General features: G+C 39.2%; 2 protein-coding genes across 3 annotated transcripts in view; one reads left to right on the top strand and one right to left on the bottom strand.

Annotated features, from left to right (window-relative positions):
- The window catches only part of Abca12 (ATP binding cassette subfamily A member 12), a 167,155-nt gene that overhangs the window by 33,113 nt on the left and 118,034 nt on the right, over positions 1-16,008 (bottom strand). For both annotated transcript variants that reach the window (XM_040753380.1, XM_040753379.1), the window contains 8 exons: positions 14,310-14,528; positions 13,024-13,220; positions 12,112-12,272; positions 10,225-10,461; positions 5,273-5,423; positions 2,761-3,013; positions 2,191-2,277; positions 786-879 (listed from right to left, as the gene is read on the bottom strand). In XM_040753380.1, coding sequence (XP_040609314.1) covers positions 786-879; positions 2,191-2,277; positions 2,761-3,013; positions 5,273-5,423; positions 10,225-10,461; positions 12,112-12,272; positions 13,024-13,220; positions 14,310-14,528 — 1,399 coding nt within the window. The remainder of the gene's footprint in view (positions 1-785; positions 880-2,190; positions 2,278-2,760; positions 3,014-5,272; positions 5,424-10,224; positions 10,462-12,111; positions 12,273-13,023; positions 13,221-14,309; positions 14,529-16,008) is intronic.
- LOC121142672 (heterogeneous nuclear ribonucleoproteins A2/B1-like) lies at positions 5,982-7,957 on the top strand. Its single transcript, XM_040752801.1, has 2 exons — positions 5,982-6,021; positions 6,829-7,957. The coding sequence occupies exons 1-2, from the start codon at positions 5,982-5,984 to the stop codon at positions 7,449-7,451; spliced, it is 663 nt and encodes a 220-aa protein (XP_040608735.1). The 3' UTR covers positions 7,452-7,957.

The following is a 16,008-nucleotide window of genomic DNA, read 5'->3' as shown; positions in this document are numbered from 1 at the left end:
GAGAGAAGCTGGTGATACAGTGATTCTTAGAAACCAATACAGACTTTTTTCAATAAAAGTTTTATTTAACATTTGTAATTGAGCATATCAATCACGTGAATTTACTAGCTCAATGTTGTGTGCATTTCATTTAAATCCTGACTGCATCTTCTCTTCTCTAGAGTGCTTGCTTTGATACACAGTATGTGTGTGATACAGGTGTAGTGATTCAAACAGAAATAAGGAACTTGTCCAGTTAGCTTTGTTCTACTGAGAGTTTAGTGAGCTGATAGCTTAGAAAATGAAGATCCCTAGTCATAGAATAAAGATAAAGTGATTATATGGGATGAATTTTTTAATTTCCAGGAAGGGAATTTTGATGCAAAAACCTTTCCAGGTGTTGCTTGTGAACATGTGGAATTCCTCTCTAGACTGACAGGTGACCAGCTGGCTGCTGTGGTGGCATGCCCACTATGTTTCCAAATACGACAGTTATGGTCACTTTTTGTGCTGTGAAACTCAGCTTCTTAGATGAAATGGACTTGAGATCTGAGATTCATTCTCAGTTGATTTCTACAAAGACTGCCATCTACCTCTAGAAATTTGTCTCCTGTCAGATTTTTAAACAGTGACCTGAAGTTCAAAGTCAATATTTTTTGAGCTTCATAGGCCTATATCTTGGAGCTACTAGCTTCCATAAAATGAAATTATTCTGATCTTTGGTAACCTGGATAGATTTTTCAAGTTTTGCTATTTATTCTCTTCTCCCACCCCACCCCCTTTACTGAAACTGAATTCTCTTTTACCTGCACATTGTCTGAACAGGAGCAAACACCAAAGTTGTCGATAGCTTCTCCACTAGTGTTCCATTTTCCCAGACTGTCTTTTTTCAAACACTGCCTGTAAATAAAAATGATACCGAAGTGAGGTGTGCATATGTGTACACATGCATGTTCTCATGCTTGTGTGGGGGCATATAAATAAGTAGCTAGTGTTGAACTCAGGTATGTAGACCTATGTATGATTGACTGATATTTAATAAGTTGATTATGCATTGCAGTTGTGTTTTTGATTTGGCATTAATGGGGGTGAGAATTATAGGACAGCATCAATTGACTAAATAAAGCTGAATCAAAGCTCAGTGTTCTTTCACTATGGAAGGAAAATTGGTATTGCCTTTGTTCATTTTGTGCTTCTCATTTTGTCATTCTCATCCTCTCTGCTGATGCACTAAAGTCAGGTTAATATTTGTTATGTGCTAGCTTGAACATTTAAATACGCTATGCTTTATATGTAAAAATGCCAGAAGTAGAGTAAAGTACCTTTGTGTCATATAATCTAGACTTCCTTAGACAAATACACAAGTCCCTATACCCCTAGTTTCTTCATCTGTAAAGAGACTGGGCAGTCTATGGGGCCTCTTGTGGTGGAACCAGTATTTATCTGTAGTGCACGAATGGACTTTGGGAGCCCATTCCCCCATGGAGGGATACTCTCTCAGCCTAAATACATGGGGGAGGGCCTAGGCCCTGCTCCAAACGATGTGACAGATTTTGATGATCCTCCATGGAAGGCCTAACTCTCTCTGGGAAGTGAATGGAGTGGGACAGGGAGTCAATGGGGAACATGGGAGAATGGGAGGGTGAGGGAACTGGGATTGATATGTAAAATAAGTTTGTTTCTAATTTAAATAAACATTTTAAAAAGGAGATTAATGGGGCTGGAGATGACTTAGTGGTTAAGATAACTTGTTGCTTTTGCAGATAACCTAGGTTTGGTTCCCAGCATCTATATTGAGTGGCTCATAGCCACTTGTAACTCCAGTTTCAAGGGATCCCACACCCTCTTCTGGCCTCTGTGCGCACAAGGTGTGTGCATCGTACACAGATACACATGCCGGTACTCACACATACACATAAAAGAAAAATAAGTAAGCCTTTACAAATAATAAAATGGGAGTAACAATATAATGTTGTAATTGTAAAATGTAACTATAAATACAAGGGGAGAAATATGTAAGGAATCTAGTGTTTATTATTATGGTATAGTATTGCCAATGAATGAATGAAAAGAAAGATAAAATCTGTTAGATACAGACTTTATATCAAGATATTATCCTTTTCCAGAAAAATCACACACATGCACGTTATGTATTCCCACTCCCACTCACACAAATTAGAATGCTGGAAAGAAGAAAGGAAAATAACTTACGAATCATTCGTATTCAAACACACGTTGTCAATTCCAGGGAAGTTCCACAATGCTGAGACCAGGGCATTTGTGCTTGGATCAAAATTCCTGCAGTATTAAGCAACATGGACTCTGTCACTAAACTCACATTCACTAATAACTTTAAGACATGAATTATGCTGTCTACAAGACTGCTTTTCCATTCCCTCCCTCCCTTTCTACTTCTCTATCTCCCCGACTCTGCTCCCCTTTGTTTCTCTTGGGGTGTGAACTCAAGGCCTCCACACATGCTAGACATGAGTTTTAGAACTTAGGTACACCCACCTTATAGGTGCAAAATTTTTTGAAAGATAATAGGCTTTGTTGCCCTGATGTTCTCCTATGACATGAATTTAGCAATCACATATGATTAAAGTCTAACCATTGAAAGTAAACATACACTCTAATTTTATTTGTAGATGCATGTAAATCCTCTTAAGAACTTATTTGTTATAAGTAGTGCATTTCTTCAGCAGAATTAAGTGCTTTGTTTTTCTACACCCACTGACTCTGGAATCACTATGGAAACAATCTTGTTGAAAAGTAACTCACGCATAGAAGGCTGTCTGTTCTGAGGTCCCATAAATGGATGGAGAGATCATGATCTCGGGATAACTGTTGCTGGAATCTCTCAGTGTGCCAAGGCCCATGGCAGTGGCTACAAAGACGATGGGGAGGATGACCTGAGCAATGAGACCCTTCCAGTTTCTGCGGGTATGGTGGAACCGCTTGATGAGAATAGCCATTATCTTCTTCAGCAACAGCCCAAAGCCATCCAGCTTCTCACTGCTTGTCAGGACTTTGTCTGAGTAAGGACGAGAGATTTGATATGGTTTCAGGTAACCTCTATAAATCAAGTCATAATGTGATATTTCCAAACCACAGACGAGTGGTATGATGATGTAGGGTGGGAGAAGATTCTGTTTTCAATATTCAGACTGAAGGTTCAGCAATACATTTCTATTATTGCTTTAAATCAGGGACCACAATATTTGTCTCATGTATAACTGAATATAAGAGTGTTATAAAAAATTGTGACTTTCTATCACCAGTTGTAATACATATGTGTAGTAGTTTTACATGGAAAAGCTAAAGATTCAGAATTGTATAAATGAATTCTGTTCCACACTCCAAAGTTCAATGCATATGCAATATGTAATTACTAATTTTGAATATACAGCAAATAGTCTTATCAAGGTTGAATTGAAATAGTATAAATGAAACATCAGCCTAGTATAAGAGCTGATTCCTACTGTAGTAGAGACTATTAATTCTGTTGTTTCTGTGTCTGACATGAAGTCCAATGAACTCACTCTAAATGGAAAAGGAAACCTTCTCTAAGATATACTTCTCATTCATCCATATATTCATTACACTCTCATTAGAAATTTGGAAAGATTATGACCTTTCAACACTCCACCTTCAGCTCTAGAGCCTTAATAAAAGAATCATTGAGAACCTATCTACTTAGCACCCCTCTCTGAAATGCTTTCTAAGACCTGAGAATAATCTTCATTGCCACTGAGAGCCAGGGAAGCCATAGTGACCACAGCTGCTCCATTGGGGCTCTTAGGGCTAACCATTTCATCAGCTTGACAGGTAGATTTGAATAGAGCTGACACCACCCGTTTTCTCATTTGATACGACAATGGTGTTCATCAACTCTGTGTACACTTAAAATTCTCCATCACAAATCATGCAGCACAAAAATCATGATCTTCATTTAGCCGATAAGGAAAAATACAAAGCTGCTTAATTTAAAATGAATTCCAATTAAGCAGAGCGAATGAGCTTAAATGCAAACTCATATCTCTGCAAAAAGGGAATTGTACAAGGAGCTGAATATTTTGAGTTAATTAGTATTCTTTTCTGTTTCTTGAGAAATTACATGTGGATGACTTACAGGTGTATCAAAATGGAGTGAACGTGCTTCCTCAAAGATAATGTCAATGAGGGGAACATTCCGAATGAAGAATAATTTCAAATTAGGAGAAAAAGGCAGAGGAAAATACACAGAAGCAGATGACCACTTTCCAATCAAAGCCCTCACTTTCTCAGACTCCACAGTCATATTCCCCAACAGATGATGAGTGGGAAGTGTACCAGAGGACAGACAAGACTCAACAGATAATGAGTGAGAAGTGTACCAGAGGACAGACAAGACTCAAATTCCAGAAGTGTACAAACATCAGAGATGATCTTTCCTGACTTTGAGAGTCAGGCAAACATTTAATGAAGAGTTCTGTTCCTGGAGATGTCTCCCACTTTAATCAAACTGTTGAAATGATTACTCCATAATTCATAGATCACTTTACTGCATGCTTCCTAAAGTAAATCAGGTCTCTGGGCTATAAATTAACTGTCAGAAAGAGACTAAGTGACAATAAAAGCTACTTTTAAAGGAACTTCACACCTCAAAGTTGTGTCAAAAATATGGTTTTTTCAAATATATCCTGGGTGAAGAGTTGAAGGTGGAGTATTTTAATACAGATATTAACCTTCAGGTCTAACTTAACCAAGTCAGAGACTTTGCCCCAAACAATGCATTTTCTTGTCCCCTTATTGAATCAGAGTTGGAGGGAAATAAATGAATTTCCCAGTGAGAGGTGATCTAAAAATACAAAACAAAACTGAACAACTTTATTTTGGATGACTTTGCTCCCATGTGTGTGCACCTAATGATAGACTTCCTGACAAGATAGTCATGCTCATTCCTTCACAGTCCTGATTGCCAGAGGAACGGTAACTTGTGAAGCACACCTCTGAAATTACAGAGAGTTGCATCCAGAAATCATTTCTGATGAACAGAGAGCACCCCCTCATCACCTGTCAGAGGAATTTCCCATGTTCATCTCACTCTCATAGCCGTCTCACTTTTGAAAGGGAGACTGATCCGCCACAATGAATATTTTGTGTATTGAAAGGATGCTTTTTACGTGTTAGGGTTGTTAATTAAAAAATAAACTTTAAATTGAATTCCAAAGGAGAGTCAAAATCCGTGCCTCTATTCCCCCCATTCTGCCATCTATGGAAAGTACGCAGAGCACATGCATTGGGTTTGTACCGTCTCTGTCTGTGAAGTTGCTGCTGCTCACAGACAAGTCATCAGGTGTGGAGGTGCCATTGGCACTGGGATTCCCAACTTTCCTTTGTGTTAAGTGTTCAAGACTCATATTACCACTTTTTTGTGAATCTTTTGTCAAGTTCAGGAAAACCTAGAAAAAGAAGCCAGATCACTTCATTAACATAAAGGGTACATATCTCTTGGGAATCTCAATTTTGATTTTGAATTATTATGACATTTATGAAGACAACTATTTTCCAGTCTACATTAAGAGAATATTTTTACATGTAAAATATGGTTGTTCTCATCTTTTGGATGTAAAATGTTGAAAAACATTTCTTTTCTTCTCAGAAATCAATCTGTTAGAATGGTATCAAGAATATTAAGTTTTTCTGATTTTGTGACATATTAATTTAAAATACTTTCCCATTTAATTAGAAAAATCCCTTCATATATTTCTCAAAGGACAGAGAAAGTCATATGAGCCCCAGTAAATAAAGTCATGGTGGTGGCAGTGAGGGTAGGGAGGGAGCTCAGTCAGTAAATTAGAACTAGACTTCCAACTCTAGAGCCCACAAAAGGCAGAGTCACAGTGTGCACTTGTATTTCAGCACTGGGAAGGTGAGCGTTGATGAACCCTTGGAGCTCACAGGGCCAACCAGTCTAGTTTACTTGCTGAGGTCCAGCCAATGAGTGACCTTGTCTCAAAATGCCAGGTGGACAGCTCCAGATGATGTCCCATGACCACTGTAGGCATGTAGACAAGAGTGCGTGTGAGCTCCTGAACCTACATGAACCTATACACATGGAGAGACACGGACACACACAGGGATGTGGTACAGATGAAGAGCAGAGGTACAGCAGAGCTGCCTGTGTTCACAGTACTCAGTTTCAAATAACAAATAAACAAAGAAAGAAATGCAGCTCTCGCCATGTGATCTCTCGGGAGCAGCAGGCACTCAGGAATGCACCCTCAAAAGATAAGTTCTTATAAATATGTATTAGTAATTATGGGTTAATAATCAAATCAGAGTTAGCCGATAAGAAACCAAGCAGCCAACAGCTTCATAATTATCATAGTGTCCTGTGTGTTATTTGGGGGGCTGAAAGCATCAACAGGAACCAGGCAGCGGGCAGGAAGACTAAACGTTACATATGGTGGCAATGGTGGGATATGAATTTCCACATAGAATGACAAAAGCTTAAAAGGGATTTTAGAAACAAAAGAACAGAGAAAAGCACGGCTTTTTGGTAACAGCATTTTTCTCAGATGAGTTCTGTTTTGCTAGGGACAAGCAGAGACTCACACGACTACCTTAAGGGAGTCTTCCTGACTCAGCATAAGTGGAAAAACTGTAAGACCCCGCTAACAATTGAATGGTGTGTATGAGCAGCTGGCAGTGGCAGTGGCCACATCTCCAAGCTGGTACCACGCCACTGGATGTCAGCATAGACTAAGGCGGTGAGCACAGCTCCCAATGCTGACTACAGACTTATGCCTGCCATGTTGGAAAGCCAGCAGCTGTTTCCACTTTAATTTTAACAATGTTCTTTAGCCTATATAAGACACGTGGCCAGCTTTGGCTTTGTTACTTTTGATGACCATGATCCTGTGGATAAAATTGTATTGCAAAAATACCACACCATCAATGGCCACAATGCAGAAGTTAGAAAGGCATTGTCTAGACAAGAAATGCAGGAAGTCCAAAGTTCTAGGAGTGGACGAGGAGGAAACTTTGGTTTTGGGGATTCTCGTGGTGGTGGTGGCAATTTTGGACCAGGACCCGGAAGCAACTTCAGGGGAGGTTCTGATGGATATGGAAGTGGACGTGGATTTGGGGATGGCTATAATGGGTATGGAGGAGGACCTGGAGGTGGCAATTTTGGAGGTAGCCCTGGTTATGGAGGAGGAAGAGGAGGATATGGTGGTGGAGGACCTGGATATGGCAACCAGGGTGGGGGCTACGGAGGTGGTTATGACAACTATGGAGGAGGAAATTATGGAAGTGGAAATTACAATGATTTTGGAAATTATAATCAGCAACCTTCTAACTATGGCCCAATGAAGAGTGGAAACTTTGGTGGTAGCAGGAACATGGGAGGACCATATGGTGGAGGAAACTATGGTCCTGGAGGAAGTGGTGGAAGTGGTGGCTATGGTGGAAGGAGCCGATACTGAGCTTCTTCCTACTTACCATGGGCTTCACTGTATAAATAGGAGAGGATGAGAGCCCAGAGGTAACAGAACAGCTTCAGGTTATCGAAATAACAATGTTAAGGAAACTCTTATCTCAGTCATGCATAAATATGCAGTGATATGGCAGAAGACACCAGAGCAGATGCAGAGAGCCATTTTGTGAATGGATTGGATTATTTAATAACATTACCTTACTGTGGAGGAAGGATTGTAAAAAAATGCCTTTGAGACAGTTTCTTAGCTTTTTAATTGTTGTTTCTTTCTAGTGGTCTTTGTAAGAGTGTAGAAGCATTCCTTCTTTGATAATGTTAAATTTGTAAGTTTCAGGTGACATGTGAAACCTTTTTTAAGATTTTTCTCAAAAGTTTTGAAAAGCTATTAGCCAGGATCATGGTGTAATAAGACAACGTTTTTCCTTTAAAAATTTAAGTGCGTGTGTAGAGTTAAGAAGCTGTTGTACATTTATGATTTAATAAAATAATTCTAAAGGAAAAAAAAAAAAAAAAAAAAAAAAAAAAAGACACGTGGCCAGAAAAACATAAAGTTTTACAGTAAAGTCAGATTCAGATAAAGTAAAATATAGGTAGACTTGGGAGAGTAAAAGAAATAAGATATTGGAAAAAATAAAAATAAAGAGAGTAGCTGGGTGTGGTGGCACACGTCTTTAATCACAGCACTTGGGAGGCAGAGGCAGGCAGATTTCCAAAGAGATACCCTGCCTCAGAGAAAAAAATAAATAAATAGAAGTAAAAGAAATAGAGTAATAAAAAAGTCACATAAAGATACACAGAGTGCCCAGATGCTGTATGCTATTGTGCTTTTTAGTTGTTCAATTGCTAAGAAAGGAACAACAACTGCTGAAATACACTTGATTATAAATGCTGTTGAGTTAATCCAACCTATAACTTTTGAAAATGCTTTGACTTCTAAATTTAAATATGAAGACATGTTACTTGGGAAAAGAGTTTTTGCTTATGTTTCCACACAAAATGAAAAGTCCTGGATTCCTTCCAGATTTATACGTTTTAATGAACCAAGACCCCCAGAAGCAGTGGCCCAGATGATCCAACACCTGAAACAGCTGAGATGGTACAGCTTTACAGAATACAAAAAGAAGGACTTATACAGGTTTCTGTGTTTAGCCATGAACCCCAAGGTATGGACAGCACCCCCATCCAGCAGGAAGCAGTTTGGAATGACCAACATCCAAATTCCCAAATATTGTTTAAATGTTTGTTTTCATTTACACAGGGTTGTTTATAAATGGTAATGATCACAGTCAATCTTTTTTCTAAAGTGAAAAAAGGGAATATGATATAGTAATGAATTCTTTGTATTGGTATGGATTTTCATTTATTGATACAAATTTAAGGTCAATTTTGTGATGTGTATATTTCTCCTCTTGTTAAAGTATTGTGTTTATACTGATCTTTTAAAATGCAATGTATAATTAAATACAGATTGTATATAGTCACGTGCAATAGAATTTATAGTTAGGTTTTCTAGATATACAGATATATATTTGAAATAGATAGATAGTCTTTAAACCTTTCGAAGACCTTCAGAAAATAGCATTTAAAATGGTTTAGGGTTTTTCTTGACAATGAGAAATGTCTGCTCCTGGCACACCAATTACATCTGAGAGGAAGATGGGCATTGAAGAAACTCATTATGGAGTTTGCTTTCAACATGGCAAGATTAGCCATTTAGGCAAGAAACTGCTCTTGCCTAGACTGTTTGACTGTTGCTGTAAAAATAGGCTTTCCGTGCCCATCCCACAATGAGAGATGCTCTCTCAACTTGGACTCTTGGGGGAGGGCCTAGGCCCTGCCATGGATGAAATGACAGACTATGGACACCCCCCATGGAGGGCCTCACTCTCTCTGGTTAAAAGAGTGTGGATTGGGGAAAGGGACAGTGGGGGGGGGCTCGTGGGAGGGCATGAGAGGAGGGGAGGGAAAGGGAGAGAGAGCTGGGATTAACATGTGAAGCAACCCTGTTTCTAATTTAAATTGTAAAAAAAGACAAAAAAAATTCCTGCTTTGCTGAGAAGTCTGCCAGATACACTGTGGCCTATGGGCTGAAGATAGATGCTCCAACATTACAGAGGAACTTTGGGTGACTGTCCAGGTAGCGAGATGTCTCTGTCAATTCTAGTGTTTATGTATTATCTTTCTGTGGTCTTTGATGGGGTTGAAGACAGATAGTTATAATTATAGTTTTCCTTAGATATGATAAAAGATAAGTTACATACAAGACTTTACACTCACAAAGATATTTTCTTTGAATCTTACTACGTGTTAATGGACAAAATATTGTAACTATAGTTCTTTCTCGATTAACTGTTCTGTTATATATAGTTTGACTATGTTAAGGTTAAAACCTTTCTTTTATTTTAGACAGAAAAGAGGAGATGTTGGGAGATGTCATTCTGTAAATATGAGTCTGACTGGTTTGAATAAAGCACTGTTGGCCAATAGGGAAACAAGATAGTTGGGACTAGGAGTCTAGGAGGATTCTGGGAATTGTAGTGAGGAGAGCTCTCACCATGTGATCTCCTGGGAGCAACAGGCTCTCAGGAGTGTGTCCTCAAAAAGATAAGTTCTTGTAAAATATATATTATTAATTATGGGTTAATAATCAAATCAGAGCTAGCCAATAAGAAACCAAGAAAATGGCCAACAGCTTCATACTAAAAAAAAAAAAAAAAAAGAAAGAAAGAAATGGAACAAGCAGTAAGGAGATGGTCACATACCTCTTCAACAGTGGTGTCTGAAATGCCATAGCAGCCAATGTTGAGATTACCCATTCCCTTGTCCAGCGCTCTCAGGAGTGACAGGTAAGCACCTGAGACCTTAGTGCTAAATGGAGGAAGCACGTACACAAGCTCTCCTCCAATATCCTCCTTGAGGTAGGCTTCAGGGAGGTGTGACTGGATCATTGCTGTCACGGCCACTGTGTCACAGATTGCATTTGTGTCTAGGTTTGGACTCTGGGGACAAAAAGGAAAGTCAAGCAAACTCTTCTGAGTCAGATCACATACCATCCTTCTAGACAGCCCCTGTCCCACATGAGGACGTACAAGTCACTCTCCTCAGCTGCATTCTTCCACCCACCACCCACCTTCCACTCCCTCCCTTTAGCACAGTGTCAACTCTTTGTATCTATTGCTGTAATATGTCAGGCCATGGTGCATGCCTTCCTCCAGGTCTCTGCACCCAGACAGCGAACATGTCCCATTCTCACACCAGTTCCAGCTCGTGGTTTAACTGACACTTCTTTTCCCACTCCTGGCTTTTTTCCTGTCTATATTTGTAGAAATAAATATTCCATGTAATTTATCATTTACTAATTGCTAATGTGTTAAATAATTTACACATTGAGTATAGCATCTGAATTTTTCACATCCCATCAAACACAAAGTTCATGAAGCCAGAATATAGAGTTTCATATCATGAATTCACTGATGCAGCCCCAGTACCGAGAAAAATGTTTCCATTCATCATGCAGCACAATATCCCTTAATATACGAATTTCTAAACATAATGATGAATTAGTATTTTTGTTTTTGAAGATCAAGGATAATTTTGTTAGAGTTTAAAAAAATACAGTACAGATTAGACGAAAATCCCAACAGACACTAGAAGAGGTACAGAAGAACTTGTGCCCTCTTAATAAGGCATAGGGTAGAAATAGGTAGCTTATTAAGGAAGAATTTTTTATTAAGGTATAAGACCTGCTCTAGCTCTAGGTGGACACAACCCCACCATGGAGTTGGGCAGGTGGGCAAGAAATCCCACCACTAGCTGGGAAGCTATTGGTATTTCCTGCTGAGAGTGGGAGAATCAGTTTTGTTTAATGATGTGACCACTAGTAGGTTGACCACACTTATGGCAGGTCCCTGATCATAAAAGTAGTTGGGCAATACAAACTGGACTTGATTTGGATGGGTGTGGAGAAGAAAACTAAAGTTGGGTTGGTAGGAAAGGGAAACATGGAGGAGATTGGGAATGAATATGATCAAACTACATCATATGGAATTCTCCAAGAATTAGCAAAAACACTATTTATGAAAAAGGGCACAGCACTCATAAGGTGGAAGCAGTTGAGTTAAGCTAAGGAAAGAGCCCCCCTCAGCCTGAATTACTTCATATATTTTGAAAGTCATGCCAAAATAACTTAGATAGGGAGTCATCCAAAAGATGATTGAGTCATAGTTTCCACTGTACAGTCTAACACTTGCCCAGTAAAGACATGACTTCATGTGTGCTCTTTATTTTCTTTCTCTAAGCCAGAAAATTTAAATTTCTCTGAAATATTAGCGGGGGAAGGGGGAGGGGTGGGGGGCTGGCAGTCCACCAGTAACCTTTAAAGAGGCATCATTTTGTGCAGTGCCAGCAATATTGATAGTACCTGGGAAATTACCAGAAGTTTAGTAAATTCTGGGGAAGCTAACAACATTAGATACTCTTGAGATAAGAGCAGAAATCTGCTTTTCCCCCCAATATACTTGCTGAGAACCACACAAAGGAGCATATTGAGGAGCTTTAGCAATGAGTCAAGTTGGAGAGAATTGATCTGCACTTCATAGGAACACTTAACCCATCACCCCATGAGATAGTGCACTTCCCCTCTTACAAACCTTTTTCTTGGTGAGTGTGAGATGGTAGCCATCCCCAAAAGCTTCCTTGAGGTAAAATGGTGAGCCACAACATCGGAGCCCACCTTGTTCCAGGAAAGCAATGCGGTCACTCAACACCTCAGCCTCATCCAAGTGGTGTGTTGACAGGATGATTGTTCTGGCTTAAAAAACAAAGTCAATAACAGCATAGAATGAAAAATGAGGATACAGGCTCCATGGAACAGAATTAGCAAGAGCAAGTTCTGAGATTTCTGTGGACAAGAATGGTACTAGACTGAGGTGAGTGAACCTCTATAAGTATCACAGGGAAATTCAGAAGGGTGCTCTTAGATATACAGGAGGGTTTCTTATATGTAATTTGGCAGCAAGCGGGTCCTTACTAAGCTTTACAGCTAATGTCCTTCTATCATTTGTGTGCATCAGTAACTCTCATTCGTCAGAGTTTTGCTTCTATTGTTTCAGTGTGCACTCCCTCCCTCTCCTGCTCTCTCTCACTCTTGCTCACTTTCCTTCCTTTACTATGAAACAGCAGTAATTTTAAAGACTTTTTTAAATATTCCTCTTTGATTGATCCACTCCTGTTTGATTACTACTTATTTAGTTTGTTTTTTGGTTTATTTTCACTTGTGTATGTTTGGTATCTCCAATTAGAGTCCATGCAGACTTTGGAACTGCCATTGGATCTAAACAATCCCAAAATGCTCATTAAGTTCAACTCACAGTGAGTACTAGATAGGTATTAACTAACTGACACATACATCTCACTGAGAAATCTTAGGAAAAGAAAGAGTCCACCTCAGACAGTTTGAGGGTATTGTATTATATGCAGAAAAAGTTTCAACTTAATTTTGCATAACCCTGAGTGTAGACTTATGACTGTCCCATGGAGAAGTTATGAAAAAACATTCATACCAGTTTTATTCTTGGATATGACATCCCATATACTTCTTCGAGAACACGGGTCGACTCCAGTAGATGGTTCATCAAGAATCACTACCCTTGATCCACCAATGAGAGCTATGGATATGGACAATTTCCTCTTCATTCCTCCAGACAATGTTCCAACTCTTTTATGGCGATGGTTATACAGGCCAGTGTCTTTTAAAGTCCTTCAAAATAATTAATGGTGCTATTGTGTTCACTAATCAAGGAGTATGTCTTTAATGACATGCATTTACCATCTTATCATAAAAATAATTACTAAGAAAAAAAGCACAAGAGAATATATAGTCTGTGCATTTGACAAATGGTTAGAACATTGGACTTTTTTGTGCCAGATCACGTCATAGGTCCTAGGGAAAAGCAATGAACAGACAAAAAACATGCTCGTAAAGAGATTGTGTGCAGTGTGTTCAGAATGTGAAGAAACTCCATTAGATAGCCATAATGTCAAGAGAGTTTATAATATACCAGGTGGTAATCAACACACAATTAATATCATAGGAAATAAAAGAGAAAGAGTGGTTGGTGCATATTGTTTTAGGTCTGTATATATAGTAGTCACTGTCAGAAAAAGTAAGATGAGAAAAGACCAAAAATTATCATTTGGCCAAGAGGAGGTCAAATGACTCTCAGGAAGGATGGGGTAAATTGTGAAGAGCAAGGAGAAAGACTTGTGAGAGTCAGTTGTTTGTAGTCAAGGGTATGGGTATCTTAAGTTCACAGAGCAGACTGAACAGAGAGTGTGAAAGAAAATTGATATGAGACAGAGGACAGGTCTTGTAGGGTCTGGTAGGCCTTGGTAATGACATTATGGAATGTTTACTAAGTGTGACGAAAGTCACTTTAGGTGATGCAGGAATATCGTGGTCTGATTTGCAGTTGACAAAGCTCACTTTGACAGCTCTTTAATAAGAATAGATAAGATGGGGCAGGAGAGCTGGAAGTCTAGTTAAAAGGCGTTGGAGTGCAGTATGCATGCAGAACAAAAACAAAGGATCAGGGCACCATATCAGGCACCGAGGAAGAGTTGAACAATGTGTATAACCAGCTGGAGATAGCAATATAAATTATGTGTGTTACCAGAAAAATAGAAAATGAAGCAAACATGTTTGTGAGAGAATATTTCCTATTGTTTTTACTTCCAGAACATATGTATATATATGTGTGTGTGTGTGTGTGTGTGTGTGTGTGTGTGTGTGTGTGTGTGTGTTTGGGAAAGGCTAACAAGCAGCACCCTTGCTTCTGGCTTAACTCACCTTTTAACCTCCTCATGGAGCTGCTTTTTGGTCCAGTGAGGGACTTTGATGGAGCCGTACAGGAGAAGGTGCTCCTTGGTGGTGAGGTAACTGAACAAGACGTCATGCTGCATGCAGACTCCCATGTTTTTCCGAACAGTATTTAGGTCTGTCTTGATATCTTTCCCATATACAAAAATAGTACCTGCTGAGGCACCAAACAGTCCAGTCAGCATGGAGCTGTAAATGAAGATGCAATAAATTAGGTATGGACCAATCACTCAAACTAGATAGCAAAACTAAATATATCTCATAGGTTAGAAAAAAATGTTGGAGTGCATCTCTTTAAGTGAAGGCAAGCTGTGAAATAAAAAGGCATCAAGTGGGAATGAAAAAATAAAAAATGACTTTTAAGCTTTTAGTTATTTTTGGGTGTTGTGCAAACACTGCATGATGATGGTAGTGGTAATAATGTTCAAACTGGGGGTGCTTTTTAGTTGAAAGTACACTCTCTCCTTGAACATTACTGTGTTTCCTTGGAATCCTATTTATAGACTGGCAAATCTCCAATTGATGTATCCCAACTAGACTGTATCACTTAATCCCAGGCTTGTCCTATGAACCCAACAGACCATGCTAGATCATCATGAGGTACCTATAACAATGGTTCTAAGTCTATGGGCATTGAATAACAGGGGTCACATATCATATATTTACATTAGGATTTATAACAATAGCAAAATTAAGGTTATGAAGTAGCGACAAAATAATTTTATGGTTGGGTGTCACCACAACTCAAGGAACTGTATTAAAGGGTCTCAGCATTAGGAAGGTTGAGAACCACTGCCTTACAAGGTCCTCAGACTTAGTATGGTCTTAACCACGATACCATATCTTTCTCCCTCCTTCATTGAGGGATGAATTCATATATTGTTTGCACAAGGCTGTGTTTCAGCAGTCATGTATACACCTTGTTGGTCTCTTGGTTGCCTAACTGCCAACATCTGCTACCACCAGAGGGCAGAAGTCATCACCACATGCCTGCTTCTGAAACAACAGGCCATCTTCAGTCCCATTCATTCTCTGTATTATGGCCAAAGTATTTCTACCTAGAAAACCCTTGCAAGTGTTTAGTCAGTTGGGGAGTTATTTAGTAATCATCTCCTCCCTCCATTATAGCACAATCCTCAGAAAGTCTAGAGAAGTTCTCAACTGTCTAGGGCTGGTTACACAGACAAACCCTATCTCAACAAACAAACAAACAAACAAATAAATAATAAATGGCATTCTCAGCCAAAATTAGAATCTTTTCAAGCACATTCACTATCTCTTTTCTCCGCAGCCTCTTATTTCCCATTGGGTAAATGTGCTTTATAAGTGTTCTTTGTAAGTGTTGTATTCTAGAAAGCCACCCCTGGGTTTTAACAGGTCATACAAATAAGAGACTGCATGTTTACTCTTCTCATGGCCTTCACTTGTCTCCAGTCACTTAGAGATAAGTGTTGATGCCAGCATTTGAGAAGTCACTGAACTTACTCAAGATGATTAAAAATAGAACATAGAGCAAGGGAAACATTTCCTCAAGGGCTGGGATCCAACAATATCTTAGCACTGACGCGAGTATGCACAGGTGGAGAACTGGAGGCAAAGCATCACAGCAAACACACAAACGATAAAAATATCTAGGAATCTGGGAACCTGATCCTCCCTCTGTCTTGTC

Source organism: Mesocricetus auratus, unplaced genomic scaffold, assembly GCF_017639785.1.
Source record: "Mesocricetus auratus isolate SY011 unplaced genomic scaffold, BCM_Maur_2.0 Super-Scaffold_100010, whole genome shotgun sequence".
NCBI lineage: Eukaryota > Metazoa > Chordata > Mammalia > Rodentia > Cricetidae > Mesocricetus > Mesocricetus auratus.
The sequence above is the reverse complement of the archived record's forward strand: the minus strand, read 5'-3'. Positions and strand labels throughout refer to the sequence as shown.